General features: G+C 31.8%; 1 protein-coding gene across 2 annotated transcripts; it reads left to right on the top strand.

Moving 5' to 3' along the window:
- The first annotated feature begins 1,658 nt into the window (after window positions 1-1,658).
- On the top strand, window positions 1,659-17,047 carry LOC134721975 (protein phosphatase 1 regulatory subunit 7-like). 2 transcript variants are annotated; one of them, XM_063585359.1, is made up of 12 exons: window positions 1,659-1,775; window positions 4,184-4,375; window positions 5,696-5,851; window positions 6,299-6,488; window positions 6,903-6,971; window positions 8,429-8,560; window positions 9,009-9,122; window positions 9,750-9,886; window positions 12,409-12,474; window positions 12,676-12,769; window positions 13,476-13,526; window positions 13,862-17,045. In XM_063585359.1, exons 2-12 carry the CDS (start codon window positions 4,212-4,214, stop codon window positions 13,910-13,912), a joined length of 1,224 nt encoding a protein of 407 aa, XP_063441429.1. In that variant the 5' UTR covers window positions 1,659-1,775; window positions 4,184-4,211; the 3' UTR covers window positions 13,913-17,045. The 2 variants fall into 2 exon arrangements, with proteins under 2 accessions (XP_063441429.1, XP_063441438.1); XM_063585368.1 differs by having other exon boundaries at window positions 1,680-1,731; window positions 13,862-17,047.
- The last annotated feature ends 159 nt before the right edge of the window (window positions 17,048-17,206 follow it).

The raw sequence follows: 17,206 nt of genomic DNA on the forward strand, positions 1-17,206 counted from the left end.
AATCAGAATTAATAATTATCTTCTGCATAAATGTATCTTCTATATTCCGAACTGCATATACATGTATTGCATATGATGAAGACATAGTCTTTCAATCAGTTTAATTGAAGTCTGGAGCTGGCATGTCAGTTAACTGCTAGTAGTCTGTTGTTATTTATGTATTATTGTCATTTTGTTTATTTTCTTTAGTTACATCTTCTGAAATCAGACTCGAACTTCTCTTGAACTGAATTTTAATGTGCGTTTTGTTATGCGTTTACTATTCTGCATTGGCTAGAGGTATATGGGGAGGGTTGATAGCTCACAAACATGTTTAACCCCGCCGCATTTTTGTGCCTGTCCCAAGTCATGAGCCTCTGGCCTTTGTTAGTTGTGTACTATTTTTAATTTTAGTTTCTTGTGTACTATTTGGAGTTTAGTATGGCGTTCATTATCACTGAACTAGTCATGATATTTGTATAGGGGCCAGCTGAATGACGCTTCCGCGTGCGGGAATTTCTTGCTGCATTGAAGACCTGTTGGTGACCTTCTGCTGTTGTATGTTCTATGGTCGGGTTGATGTCTCTTCGACACATTCCCCATTTCTATCTTCAATTTTATACACAGTATTAAAGTTTGCCTTGTATCTAGCATCTTTTTTTTTTTTTTTTTTTTAAAGTATTGGCAAACATTTTTTGCCGAGCGGAGCCACTGAACCCCAAGTAGCTATGGAAAAAAAATGACGCAAAATCATGCTTTCTGTGTGTTCCCCAGACCCTTCCTTAATCTGAAAATGCAAATAATGTTTTAATATTTTGACAATATTTTGGTCTAAGGACATCAAAAGAATAATATGGATGATAAAACAAAAATGTGATTTACATAGTTAAGTTTGTGGCTTCTGGTTTTTTTTAACTCATGATCAAGTTGATATGAAGAGAATCATAACAAAACAGCCAAACATTGTGCCGATACATGATAAGTAGGTGACGGAGATTGGGAAAAATCATCGGATATCATATTACAACAAAATATGTTTACAAACGTATATTCTGTCGAGCAACTAGTGCGCCATGTTCTCGGGATACAGCTAGGCTATCAAATGTGTAAATACTTATCATATCATATTTATGTGATCGTCCGAGATATATAAACACAATGGTAGATGTGTGATGGCTAATGCAATCTAATAGGTCACTGTAGGGCCTTCAGAACAATCCATATCATATAGTCAGTCACCTTATAACTTGAAAGACCCGGTCCGGCATGACAAAATTAAAAAAAAAAACATATTTAAAAATCACAATATGAAAATATAGGTTTAGACAAGATGTATGACCATCAGTGTTCATAGTTATATGATTTGATTTATTAGAAGAAAAGATACCAATATCAGTTTAGACAAACTTGAGTATACCTTGAGATGATTTTTTCTTTCCTATAGATATTTTCCATTTTTAGATGGGGACGTTCCCTTGTCACCATCTTATGGTATTTATTCATCTCAATTTAAAATGGAATTACTTTAGTCCTTATTATTTTGTTGATTAAGTTGCTCTTTTAATTTTGGGACATTCGATTATGCCGAAAACGGATTTTAAATGAAATTTGTTAGATTACCTGAAGAAAATTTGCTATGGGGCGAACGCTAAACCCGTCCTCTTGTGACGAGAGTGTACGATTAAAGTTGGTTATCGCACTTGCATTTTGACTTCCGCTTAGAAACTATGTAAACTTTCACTTTGTTGAAAAGTAATTATCTTAAAGCAGGAAGTCGTCCTGTCTGAATTAAAGAGGTATTAGGTTTAATGTTAAAAAATCATAAAATCGTAGCGCCTGTCATTCATAAAATCAAAATCCATGTAGCTTATAGGTTTTGCCTTTGGTCTCTTCTGAAGTTCTGTTTCTCACTGAATCCAAGGAATTGTATATTTAAATTTAAATATACAATTCCTTGCTGAATTTTAGCTGAGACAAATTATTCCCAAGTATGAAGGCATCACTCTATCATATAAACTGTTTTGTAGAGAATCTCTAATGTTAGAAGTTGTCTCCTTTTCAAATGAACAATATAAGAGTATTATTCCTCCTTTCAGTTTCCTTGAGAAATTTTGATATTTAAGGTTCATCATAAGGAATTGATAAATATGGCCGCGTTTTTACCTCAAAATTTACTATGAGTACAGACAAACTGGTACGTCTAGGAAAGTTTTAAGGCATGGCAGGAACTAGATATATAAAAGTTATATGAAGTCTACGTTTCAGAAAATTAAAAACTTACGTTGATTTTGATGTCCAGTTTTTTCCAGTCTGCAGAAGATAGCAAAATAAACAAACACCCGAGTTTCATTTGGTACGGTCCACTCAGTTACACAGTTTAAATCACCTATTATCTGCAGATGTCTATTGTCCATTTAAATTAATACTACTCACAACATGTATTATATGAGGGGAGATTCTCAAACCTGTTTCCCAACTTAGTCTATTTTGACACCTTCTGCAGGAACGAAAAAAACTGGATAGCAAAATCTAGTAATATTTACAATTTTCTAAGATATAAAATGTATTTAAAATTGATATCTAGTTCCTGCCATCCCTTAAAACTTTTGCAGGTGCATAGGTTTGTCTGTACTCAGAGTAAAATTTGTAGTGTAATTACGGCCATATTAGCCAAAAGGTTATGATGAACCTTAAGGTTTATGTACCCTTCTGTAGCCATTTTTGAACGAATTTTTCATACCTCAATTGTATCAAAACTACAGATATAATGAATAATAGAGATAGGCCATCTAGAACATATTCCAAGGGGAAACTTGATGAAAAGCATTGCATTTGATAGAAAAAGAGGACTTTGTGGCAAATAAATCAAGATTTTTAAGAAAATCCACAGCCTTAATACAGAGATTTTTGTTATAAAATTTGAAACATTAATTACTAACTTGATTTTCTATGACATGTATGGTGTGCTAGTGTTTATTTTTTACAAAAAAGTTCTAAGCAACCTGTAAATTAATTCCAAAACACCTCGTGCTGAGTCACTAAAGTCGAGCGCACCCTAAAAGGTGTACTTGATTTTGGCCATATTTATATTTGTTTTAACCAATAACTACATTTATAAACTTGTTTTAAGGAAATCAATGCTAGCACTGCATGCAATAATCCTATATATCTATCAGTCATCAAATTGCCATATATGAGAGTACAAACTGTACAAGGATGAAGGCTGTGGATTTTCTATAAAAATCTTGATTTATTTGCCACAAAGTCCTCTTTTTCTATTAAATGCAATGGAAAAGTAAAAAAATAATGCTTTGTATCAAGTTTTCCCTTGGAATATGCACAAAATGGCCTATCTCTATTATTCATTATATCTGTAGTTTTGATACAATTGAAGTTTGAAAGGTTCGTAAAAAAATGGCTACAGAAGGGTACATAAACCTTAAGCATCCAGATCTTTACAGCATTGCAATGATTCAACCAAGATAGGCAGAGGGTTGGGTGTTTGCAAAACATGTTTTGTACAAAGTATGTGCTTGTACCAAGTCCATGGTTTCTTTGGTTACAGTCTGAATCTGAAATAATACGTTGCAGGGCCAGAATATGGCATCAATGGCAACAGGAAAGAGGCGCTGGAAAATAAGTCCAACATTGTGAGATCAACTGAAGTTTTAAAGCTCTCAATTTTCTTAGCACACAAGAGATTGTCTTGTAGTCTATTCCGATTGGGTATTGTTCTTACAAAGAATGACTGTTTGTATTGTTCTGATTTGCTAGATGGAATTTCAAAGCACCAGCTGTTGTTTTGAGCAAATTTGTCTACAATGTTTTTTTGTTTTTAAAGCCACTAAATTGTTTTGATTTAATTTGTCGTTTTGGTCTCTCTTTGACTAATACTGAGTCTTTTGGTCTGTCATATTTGTTTTTCATTCTGTTTTTTAATGAGGCTGAAGGTTTTTTATAAAGCTGATTGTATGGTATGCCTGGGTTCTGCTTTATATTGAAAACTGTTTATAATCCATTGTCACTAACAGATATGTCAGATCTCTAACTGCTAGCCAACCATAGGAATTTCTCTTACATGTAAAACAAAACAACGTATACTTACAATTTCTTGCTTACTTAATTTGTTTCTTTAAAAAAAAGTCTAACATCAAAATAGGAAACTATTAAGTAAAATCTATGTGTATTTCTTTTCTTTTTCTAGAATTAAGTAATATGACATAGCATAAAAAATGGCAAGAGGATTAAGCCCAGAATTTGTAGAAAATAGAATCCACACATTGACTCATGTTCCAGTGGAATGGAGTGTGGACTTGCGAGATAAGTACTATGAACTGGACTTGAAGATGAGCCAGATGAAAATGCTAGTCTTTGGTTTTAAATGGGGAGATGAAAGGTAATGAGAAGATTTTATTGCTATTTTTATTGTAAATTGAAGTTCAGTATGGTAAATGATTTTACAATGTTTTGGAATTTTAATGATTAATTGGATAGTTGCTTAATGACCAGTGACAAATATTTCAAGCATATTCAGGATAAGAGATGTTTATGTCATTGCAGTGTTTCTATCTTGAAGGTTATACCTTGAAACTTTGATATTGCCAACCACTTTTAACTCTAGAGTTTCAATTTTAAGTGAAAGATTAAGGCGTACAAAATGAGTTTTGATATGCTGATTGAACTAAGAGGGTGGTAAAGGAGGACTAAGAACACAGAAACACATGAAATTAAAATCGCAAAAACTTTGCACAGAAAATAAAAATTGCAAAAATGAAGTACGAGAAATAAAATCGTAAATATTAACTTAAGGAGAAAGGACTAGAAGTTATTACTCAGCCGTTCTTGGAGATCATGAAGTCATTATTAATTGACATGAAGACAATGCAGTTATCTCTCAGCGTCCTCTAGTTGCATCTGATTTTTAAAAAAGTTGCATCAAATTTAAAAAAAAAAATATTCATAGTAATTCTCCAGACAATCTCCGGACTGATTTTGAATTTATTCTTGGTTTACTTTTTAATCAAATGCCAGACAAGCACTAGAAATTAAGAGTACTGACACGAAACACAGAATAAATAAGGGGAAACACAAAGCAAGCACGTTGAACCAAACATGATAAAAAGAGAAATAAAACCTCAAAATATGAGAACAGGTTAAATAAAAAGGCCAAAATGTTGCACCAAAATATTTGAGAATGCCATTGCCTCTTTCTATTCTTAAAATACTTCTCATTTATCTTTCTATCCATCAACTTTACAGTGAAATCTGACCTTTAAAGTTACACATTCTATTGAACAATCCTGAAGGTCTTTGTATATGCCCTATGATTTTCTAAAAAACTAGATATTGTTTAAACCTGCTAAATTTTTCTTACAATTAACAACTGAACATACATGTATGATTTCAAAGAAGGCCATATTTTCAAAGACATTTTGAAAAGATCATTCTTTTAAAAACCAAATCAACTTAACATTTCAGCATCATACAATGAATGATGAATTTCATTTAGAAATGATACATAAAAACAGGAATTTCTTTAAGTTAACCTTATACAGTTTTGTTTGTGTTTTTAATCTTAATGACTATGAAAAAACGATATTTTTTAAAATACAGTGCTCGGATTTTTAACCAAGCAATTTCTTCAGACTAATGCTTATCGACCAAGTAAGATGATGCCTTTAGAATATATTACAATGTTAATATTCATCCATTGTAGTGGACCTTTGCCAAGACTTGCAAACATCACAGACACTCCATCAAGAATTCTCAAGTTGGATCTGTCTTTGAATGAACTTATTGCACTAGAGCATGAAGGATTGTTGCCCTTTAAACAAGTTAGAGAACTGAATGCATCCCTCAACAGAATTAACAAGTAAGTCTGATTTAATTTCTTTCATGTTGTCTATTTGATTGTCTTGTATAACAGGAATAAAAAATACTCTTTTGATTTGCATGATACTTTTAGAAGAAAACAAATTTGGTTAAAAACATTATTTTGTGATTCATTCATGTATGGTTAAAGCTACATGTAATACAATATGCTTAATAAATAGATTGCATTTTTTTTTATTATTCAAAAACACTAAACTAATTTTACCAGGTAAACAGAAAACCAATTGCAGAACTTTTAAGTGTTTTGATTTTCCCGTCAGAATCATATTTTAGATTTAAGATTATATGTTGACCTTTAGATGTCTTTAGAGTTTAGTGTAGTGTAAATGGTTGCTGATTCGTTAACTTGGCTACCCCAACATCACAATAATTATCTCCCTTTCCTGTGTAAAAAATGTGCTATTAATGGTTATGTATTTATTTTCAGATTTATTGGCATAGAAGTGCTGAAGAATTTACATTCCTTGGACTTATCTCATAACTCAATAAACAAAATAGAGAACTTAGTCGGGTTATCTTCATTAGTGATTTTGAATTTGAGTATGAATGAATTAGAAGATATCTCATATATGCCAAGCATGGTCAGTTTGAAAGTACTGAATCTTAATAATAACCATGTAAGTTTCACACTTCTTTTTTCATACACTCAAGTTATATCATTAGTTCTATAGAAGTTAATGCTTTTGGTGCACAATGATATATCAACTGTTTATTATGGTAAATCTAAGATTAATCATTGAAAATACTGTACATAGAGATCCACAGAGATGGTTTCAAATAGTTTTTCATTTTCTGAATGTTATTTTTTAAATTGACAACTGAATTCAACATCATAGCATTTTAACAACAATTTTACTGCTCCATATGCACATTTTGACGAATAATGTCTTTCCATTGATGGTAGATTCCAATAATTTGAAAACCCTAAGCCCAATGCAAATGTTGAAGATTTGATAAAAAGGAATTGTTTTAAAATAAATAGAATTGAAATTGATGAACTTAAAAGACATACATACTCTCTTGTATTTCAGTTGAAATCCTTAGATGGTGTCCAGGCATTACCTAAACTGACAGAATTATCTGTACAGAGAAACAATATCGTAAGACTTATAAACTGTCATTTATTTAGATAATCATGTAAGGTATCATGTGATACGTTTTGATGCTTACCAAGGTCAATAATGTTTTGAGTCGTCTATCGTTAGTTCTTGATGGTAAAAAGTGTGTCACATGCCAAATAAGAAATAGCTCTTGATGCTTCTTTGTTTTATTTGTCAGAGTATAATAATATAGATAAACAAAATCAGTGATGGGGAAGGAAGTGTGCCCTGCGCCTATAGCACATATTCACCAGAAATGGCGCATAGAGTGACAAATGTAAGCGCCCACGTGGCGCATGGTATTTTTCACATCGTTTCGAAAACGTTTAGATATCGTCAAATAGATTTCTGATCGTGTTCCGTGCCGCCATGTGTGTTTACACAACTGTATATTGTTCCTCCAAACATAGGAGCACCTATATATTTTTAGGACCTCTTGGGTGTTTTCCTATGGTAATAGAACCATGCGGTTTAACGTCTCGGGTGTTTTCCTATGGTAATAATAGAACCATGCGGTTTAACTGATAACCCAAAAAACGTAATTAACCATCATTCATGATATAATTTTTTATAAACAACTTTACATTTGTGAAATGGCTATTACAGACGAGATTTAACTTTAATAATAATCTTTTAATTTAGTTTAGCTTGCTATTATTACGATTGAAAACCCCTGAAGCCTTTTATAAATATAGTTTTTGTCTCCATAAAAGGCGCTTAACTGTCCTTGTCTTTTTTTGGTCTTTGGCTCGTTTTGACATTTTGTAAACATGACTTCAGCGAATTATTGTTTTGTTCTATCAATTAATGGTACTCTCTACTGTTATTCATGTCATCTTGATGAAGTAGCAATAATAATAATACAAGAAGTGCAGAGGACGTTCCTGAAATGTCCTCTAATACGGAACGTCTGGAATGAGTATGGTATCGACGAAGACCCAAATTTAATGTTAAAAAAAACATGAACATGAACACGCCAAGGCAACAGTAACAGTTTAAACATTGTAAATAAAGGTTTATCTTTAATATTGTCCGTTTTGGAAGAAGTTATTGTATATTCATTGAAATTACAGAATCACAGGAACAATATTATTTAAAATCATGAAGGTAAACTTGTACCAACACCTCTTTTCCAAAACATGAGAAAATAATGATTCTTTTTATTTTTTTACAGAAGTCAATTCGAATGGCCCACTCATTTGACAACATGGCCCATTATTTTTTAAAATGGCCCATTGAATTTATTTTTGAGGGGCCCTGGGCCCATAGTGAAAATAACCTTCCAGATCACTGCAAAATCAATCAATCTTTTTTCAAAGCTCAACAAAACAGAATGATTATGCTATCGGAAAAACTTAGAATAAAACAATTAATTTGTAACATGTTTTTTTTAAATGATTGAATAATTTGCTTTATAACAGAATTAAATTGAAGGTACATGTACTTATATTTTTCAGACAAATATACTTCCTTTAACCAGTTGTTTTCACTTACAAATACTGAATGCAGCATCAAACAAAGTGAATTCTCTCCATACAACAGTTGGTGTGCTGACAGAACTGAAAAGATTAGAGGTCATAGCTTTTCATGTAGGTATATGTCTGCTTTAGGTCACCTGGTTCACTTTTTGTCCATCTATTTGTTGTGATTAGCTTTGATTTTTTTTTTTACTTTGCAACTACTGGACCTAATGGCTAATGTTACCAACATTTTACTTGAATCTGACTTAGGTTATCTTGTTTAGAAATTGTATTTGATCCATCACCATTTATGGTCACTATTGCTAAAAATGAACATATGGGGCAAACAAAGGGTCAAATTGTATGATAATTAAAAATGTCACTGAAAAAGGTTAGGCTAGATAGTAGAGATAATGATTTAGACTTTCCTCAGACCACCTTCATACCCCACAAAAAGCTTTTCTAGTATTTATGTATTGTTTCTCATCTATTTACAGCACATATCCTTTTTTCTAGTCAAAATCAACCAATGCTGTTCATGTCATTCAACATAATATTTATTTTATTTTTTGAACAGGGAAATCCAATTGAAAGAGAGAAAAATTACCAAACAGATATTTTACGCAGTTCTAATGTAATGACATTGGATAATATATCAGTCAGACCTTTACCTAAAGAAAATTTACCAAGTGTATGTATAATTCAAAGCTATATTTAGATCATTCATGTTTCAATTTTGAGGTAAAGTATCCATAGTAAAAGCTGCACTATGGAAAGCATATCTTTAATTTCATATAATTATTATTGTTTCATTTCCCAGACCTACATGTAATCACACGAACTTTAAACAATGAAATATTGCTGCTATTGCAGATATGATAAAATTTCTATTTTTCTTTGGCAAAATTAGTTGTTCCATCTTGAATTTCAATATAGCCTTTTTGTACTGATGCGGCTTAAAGTATTCACCAATTAACCATTCAATGGAATTCCTTGGTACACAAAAAAACAGTCATGCCACTTCAAAAATACACAATACAAGAAGATATATGATACTTAAAAGGTAATATTAGGATATCATTCGTAAAAAAAAGTATGTAATACTGTTAACCTTCTTTTTGCACAGAAACTTTATGTTGGCGTTTCCAGCTGACTTTTCACTTTTCAGTGATTTATTTTTTTAGTAACTTTCAACCTTTCTTCATGTATTTATATAAGAGAAGACTTAAATTTTACATATTAATGATGATTTAGAATTGAATTATTTATAAGTTGTGAAAATTGAGCTGGTTAACATAAATTGAGGCTGTGTTTTTAGTATGATGCTGGTAGTGGCAGACATGTACAGAATATTGAAACATTAAAAGATGCTGCAAAACAGGCTTTCCAAGAGAGAATGAAAGAATCAAAAGGAAGGATGGAAGAAAATGTTAATTTTCTACAGAGACGAATAATGTAAGTTACATAATATTTTATCTGTATTGATTTTGAAAATAAAGTAATTAGAAATGGCAAATGACTGTAAAATTTTGCTTATGCAGTTTGGAATACTGTGGATTCATTAATTTTCGTTGGATACCAATTTTCGTGGATTTCGTGCATACCGAAGAACCACGAATTCAAATATTCAACGAATTAAAAATTTGCTTAAGGAATGTATAAAGACTTTACAAAAACCACAAATTTAAATATCCACGAATATGCAAGTTTTCCTCAAACCACGAAAATTGGTACCCACGAAAATAAATGAATCCACTGTAAAATTGATTGATTAATTGTTGGTTGCTTAATTTGGAATGTCAAATATTTCATGCATGTGTAGGAAAAGAACTAATTACGGATAAATACAATATGAAGGTCCCATAATATAGGCTGTCTGAGAAGAAGATGGGGAAAATTTAGGCTGCCATTGGAAAATAAGGGTTTCTTGGATGACAATAGGCCACCTAAGGACACCTTCAAGAGTTGTTGCAAGAATAATGTGCAAAGAGCATGACTCTCTTTTGACACAAGGCATTAGAGATAATGACCCCAATCAAGATATAAACAGAACTAATTTTTGCCCTGCTTTAAAGCAGTTCAAATTGTAGTCCTCATTTTTAGCTCACCTGGCCTTAAGGGCTAAGTGAGCTTTTTCCATCACTTTGCGTCCGGCGTCCGGCGCATTAACTTTTACAAAAATCTTCTCCTCTGAAACTACTGGGCCAAATTTAACCAAAGTTTGCCACAATCATCATTGAGGTATCTAGTTTAAAAAATGTGTGGCGTGACCCAGTCAACTAACCAAGATGGCCACCAAGGCTAAAAATAGAACATAGGGGTAAAATGCAGTTTTTGGCTTATAACTCAAAAACCAAAGCATTAAGAGCAAATCTGACAAGGGATAAAATTTTTAATCAGGTCAAGATCTGTCTGCCCTGAAATTTTCAGATGAATCGGACAACCCGTTGTTGGGTTGCTGCCTCTGAATGTTCAGCAAAATATGATTTACAAATAAGTCAACATGACCGAAATTATCAGTTGACCCCATTAGGAGTTTTTGCCCTTTATAGTCAATTTTTAACCATTTTTCGTAAATCTTAGTAATCTTTAACAAAAATCTTCTCCTCTGAAACAACTGGGCCAAATTTAACCAAACTTGGCCACAATCATCATTGAGGTATCTAGTTTAAAAAATGTGTGGCATGACCTGGCCAACCAACCAAGATGGCCACCACAGCTAAAAATAGAACATAGGGGTAAATGCAGTTTTTGGCTTATAACTAAAAAAACAAAGCATTTAGAGCAAATCTGACAGTAGTAAAATTGATTATCAGGTCAAGATCTTTCTGCCCTGAAATTTTCAGTTGAATCTGACAACCTGTTGTTGGGATGCTGCCCCTGAATTGGTAATTTTAAGGAAATTTTGCTGTTTTTGGTTATTATCATAATATTTTTATAGATATAGATAAACTGTAAACATCAATAATGTTCAGCAAAGTAAGATGAACAAATAAGTCAACATGACTGAAATGGTCAGTTGACCTCTTTAGGAGTTATTGCCCTTTATAGTCAAATTTTTTACCATTTTTCGTAAATCTTAGTTATCTTTTACAAAAATCTTCTCCTCTGAAACTACGTGGCCAAATTAAACCAAACTTGGCCACAATCATCATTTGGGGTATCTAGTTTAAAAATGTGTGGCGTGACCTGGCCAACCAACCAAGATGGCCTCCACGGCTAAATATAGAACATGTGTTAAGCAAATCAAATTGGTAAACAAGTCCAAAAATAATTATTTCAAAATGTAAAAAAACAGAGGTATCCCGTCATTTAAATTTATCTGAAGAAATATAAATATATGCGTTATAAAAAAGAGTATATTACCTTTATATGGCCAAATACAGCCGTCGTTGATTACAAATGAGTAAAATTCAGTTTTTGGCTTATAACTGAAAAACCAAAGCATTTAAAGCAAATCTGACATGAAGTAAAATTGTTTATCAGGTCAAAATCTATCTGCCCTGAAATTTTCAGATGAATCGGACAACCCGTTGTTGGGTTGCTGCACCTGAATTGATAATTTTAAGGAAATTTTGCTGTTTTTGGTTATTATCTTGAATATTATTATAGATAGTGGTAAACTAAAAAACAAGAAATGTGGGCAAAGTAAGATTTACAAATAAGTCAACATGACTGAAATTGTCAGTTGACCCCTTTAGGAGTTATTGCCCTTTATAGTCCATTTTTAACCATTTATTCGTAAATCTTAGTAATCTTTTACAAAAATCTTCTCCTCTGAAACTACTGGGCCAAGTTAATTATAGATAGAGATAATTGTAAGCAGCAAGAATGTTCAGTAAATTAAGATGTACAAACACATCATGAATCCATCTACGTCCTTTGTTTAATATTCACATAGACCAAGGTGAGCGACACAGGCTCTTTAGAGCCTCTAGTTTCAATTCAGGGTAAAAAACAAACATTTTCTATTTCAGAGATTTACAGAATGAATATGTTGATTATGAAAATAAACTGAAAACAGATTTAGATGCATGTGTAAGGTAAGATGACAATTATTTTGTATTAGGCTGTATATTTTATCAAACAGATTTACCTTCCAATAAATATAGATAAAGTTCAGTAATTTTTATCCTGGTCTGTTAAAATGCAAGAATATATATATTATCATACTGGATTTAATTGAGTCTTTTGTATAAACTTGGATATCTACCTTTTAATATATTTGATTATTTGAATTTCAGGTATTTGGATTCGTTGACAGCATCAGAAGTAGGTGGAGTTGACCACGATCAACTTAGAGGAGCAATTGGAACACCTAATTCTAAACCTTGGCATGTAAGTAATTGGAACACCTAATTCTAAACCTTGGCATGTAAGTAATTGGAACACCTAATTCTAAACCTTGGCATGTAAGTAGATTTTTAGTTCATTTGAACCTAAGGTGTATTGCCATCACTTTGTGGTCTGTCATTATCATTTTATAAAACTAACCACCTGGCCAATCTGGTCCAAACTTGACCACAATCATTCTTACCCTCTAAATAGTAAAATAAAGAACATATGGGTAAAATGCAAGAAATCAGCTTCTATCTTGAAATCTGTTGTATGTAGAAAAAAATTGTAGCTAAAAATGTTTTAAGATGTGCATCCTATTTATTGACAATGTGATTCAAAGGAATTATTACCCTCTACAGAAGAAACATATGATCATTTAAAAATGACAACATTACATAACATCTATTTAACAATAATTTAATTTTGGATGTAACACATCTTCTGATTGGCTGACGTTATTTTGTTATGAGCCCATAGACATAATTTAGTCATGAGACCGTGACGTCATCAACGTCTTTTCATGGTTTTCTACAGTTTAAAATGGAATTTGAATTAAATTATAAGAAATGACTGTTATATTTTTTCTGTCTATTCGAAATAACATAAAAAAAGTGGTGCACCAAATTTTTTATGTTATTTCGAATAGACAGAAAAAATATTACAGTCATTTCTTAAAAATATATAAACATTATTCTTCCTGTTTCAGAGGAGAAAGGAAGGAAAGCCAGATTATGGAGGGATTAAAGACACAGATGAGGTAACAAAGATAACTCTTAACATGCCACATTTTATTTGTCTATACAATGTATAATAGAACATAGTGATAGGAGGAAATATAAAGGGGGTCTCATTGGGGGGTTCTGAACCCAGATCCCGCTTATTGTTTTGTCAGATTCCCGTATCCCGCTTACACTATGTACATAAACAATTCTCATATTTTTGTCATTTCCAGGGTCCCCCTAGACCTCATTTCCCGTTTTCACAATACAATAATTTGACTTTCATGTGTCATGCTTACATTACAAATAACTACAGAAAGAAAAAATTTAGATAGGCTACAGTTGTTATCTTTTTTATTTTTTATTATTTTAGTTACTTAAAGCTACACAGAAGGAACTTTTAAGGCAGACTCCTGGTGTGTAAAGAATGTGATCTTGTATGCTGAATATAAAGACTGTGATACATTCCTGTTATACCTATTTGATGCATGTATAGACCGATAAATTTCTGCAATACTTGTATGCTGTATCTATTGAACTGTGTTCATTATATTTTTCTAAATGAGATTTACGTAGTTCAGATTCTATTTGCATGAATGTTTTTAAAAAAACATGAGAAAACTTATATTTCATCAGGTTATACTTGTCATAAGCTGTTACTATGCATTATGCAGTTTTCAATAAGACATGAGTAACACTTACAGTCAAGTCACAGTAATTAATCAAATTATTGATGTTGTGTAAATTTCACAATTCATTCCTAAAACACAAAAAGAAATGTAACCATTTCCTTAAAATATCTCGAAAGTTTTACTGATTTACATGTGCCAATCCTTCTTTCTGCTGTCAGTCCCATGACCATTTTTTTGCATTTTTCTCAGGATCTGCAAATCAAAGCTTCCTGAAATTTAGTAGCAAGCTTTATGCTGGGCCATGGATTGAGTTGTGTTTTCAAATTGATCTCTTATTAACTTCCTGTTAAGCAAACTCTCAAGTTCTCAACTGTACATATTCTTACACATACATGCAGGCTATGTATCAAATGTTTGTCATAGTTTTCCTAAAACTACAAGACCTATTGAAATTTGGAATCAAGCTTCATTTGAGCATCTTATACTATTTTTCATACATCAAATTCATTAAACTAAACATGTGTACCAGGGTTATCATTAATGAAATATAGTGAGCAATGGCACCCAGTTTAACTTTATATTTCTATAGGAAACAACACTGCACAAAGGGGGAAATAAGATGGGTTGAATAATAGATATAGAGTGAGGGGCCCATATTTGCCGGGGACACAATTTCTCCGTTGTATGATTTTGAGGTGTAATCACTTCAAAGGATGACTGAAATGGAAGAAATATGCCGATAAATTATTATTTTAAAACAAATATGATTATTTTTTAAACTTAAACAAAATTACTGCACTTACTGCAAAAGATCGAAAAACGGACAACGATTTTCGGTCAATTTCTTGAATGAAAAACAGGATTTTCAAAGATTTTTTTCTTAGTAATTTTTTGACTGATTGCCCTAAATTTCTGTTTTTTTCACCTTAGAAATGTCTGCTGTTCATCTAGAATGAAATTTATTTTATAAATAGTATATAAAGCTGCAGTTATTTGGTTTTAGATAGATGTGTAAAAACGGCGAATATGTGTCCCCCATTGACAAAACTTCTGGAAATTTCAAACACCCTTTAATCTAACTTTACAGATGATTATTTTCAAACAAACATGTTTTCAAGCTAAGGAATGTTTTGCATTTGAAGTTATCTTCATATAGAAATATCAGTATACTTCAAAAACATATAGACCTGAACATAAACTGTAGAAAACATTGAAAGATATGGCGAAAATGAGCACCCCACTCTACTAAATCTTTGAAGACGCTTATCGTAATGATTAACCTTGAAATATCTTATGTATGAAAAAGGCAAAGTGATTTGTCTATAAAGAACTACTTAAATTCTATTAATTTATCCGAGTAGTGAAAGGTTAGGCTCTATGAATACAAAAATATTAAAAAAAAAATATCAGAAATTTCAGAACAAAATTTGAAATTGTTTCTCCTATTTTTATATGACCACAAAAATTGAGAATTTTTTGGTGGTATACTTTTGCGTCGTCAATGTCATCGTCCATAGACATTTGGTTTTCGCACTCTAACTTTAGAAAAAGTAAAGAAATCTAAGAAATTTAAACACAAGGTTATTGGCAATAAAAGGAAGGTTGACATTGATTTTAAGTGTCTTGGTCCCAACAGTTTAGGAATAAGGGACCAAAAAGGGGCCCAAATAAGCATTTTTCTTGGTTTTAGCACAATAACTTTAGTATAAGTAAACAGAAATCTATGAAATTTTGTCATAAGGTCTATGACCACAAAAGGAAGGATGGGATTGATATTGGGAGTTTTAGTCACAACAGTTTAGGAATTAGGGGCCAAAAACAGGTCCCAAATAAGCATTTTTCTTGGTTTTTGCATAAAAATTTTAGCATAAGTGAATAGAAATCTATGAACTTTTAACACAAGGTTTATGATCACAAAAGGAAGGTTCGGATTGGATTTTGGAGTTTTGGTCCCAATGAATTAGGGACCAAAAGGGTCCAAAATTAAACTTTGTTGGATCTCATCAAAAAATGAATTATTGGGGTTCTTTGATATGCCAAATCTAACGGTGTATTCAGATTCTTAACCTTTGGTCCTGTTTTCAAATTGGTCTACATAAAGGTCCAAAGGGTCAAAAATTAAACTTTGTTTGATTTCAACAAAAATTGAATATATGGGGTTCTTCAATATGCTGAATCTAACCATGTATTTATATTTTTAATATTTGGGCCCGGTTATCAAATTGGTCCACATTGAGGTTTAAAGGGTCTAAAGTTGAACATTATTTGATTTCATCAAAAATTGAATTCTTAGGGTTCTATGATATGCTGAATCTTCCCATGTATTTAGATTTTGGATATTGGACAATAATAGGTAAATGTCCAATTTAAAATTTTTAAGTTTCTATACGCCTGTCAAAATTTTGACGGGACGTATTATGGTATACAAATGTCAGGTGTCCGTCCGTCTGTCTGTCCGTCTGTCCGGCGTAAACATGTCGCACCGTAACTTGAGAACGACTTATCCAAATTTCATGAAACTTAACATAATTGTTTCTTATGATGGTCAAATGATCTGTATACTTTTTGGTGAAAATAAAATTAAAACTTTTTGAGTTACGGCACTTTGTAACTAAAGCAGGGGTGTGTTTTTTTTCACATGTCGCACCATATCTCAAAAACGATTCTTGATTATGGCTTAAAACTTTAAACACTTCTTAGTTATATTAATCTTAATATCTGTATACTTTTTGGTGATGATTCAAAATTTTATTTTTGAGTTATTGAGTATTTTGTAAAAAAGGGGGAGGGTTTTATTACATGTCGCACCATATCTCAAAAACAATTTATGATTATTGCTTAAAACTTTACACATGTCTTTGTTATATTAATCTTAAGATCTGTATACTTTTTGGTGATGATTCAAAATTTTTATTTTTGAGTTATTGAGTATTTTGTAAAAAAGGGGAAGGTTTTTATTACATGTTGTGCCGTATCTCAAAAACAATTTATGATTGTTGCTTAAAACTTTACACACTTCTTTGTTATATTAATTTAAAGATCTGTATACTTTTTTGGTGATGTTTTAAAACTTTATTTTGGAGTTA

This window comes from Mytilus trossulus, chromosome 1, assembly GCF_036588685.1.
Source record: "Mytilus trossulus isolate FHL-02 chromosome 1, PNRI_Mtr1.1.1.hap1, whole genome shotgun sequence".
Classification (NCBI taxonomy): domain Eukaryota; kingdom Metazoa; phylum Mollusca; class Bivalvia; order Mytilida; family Mytilidae; genus Mytilus; species Mytilus trossulus.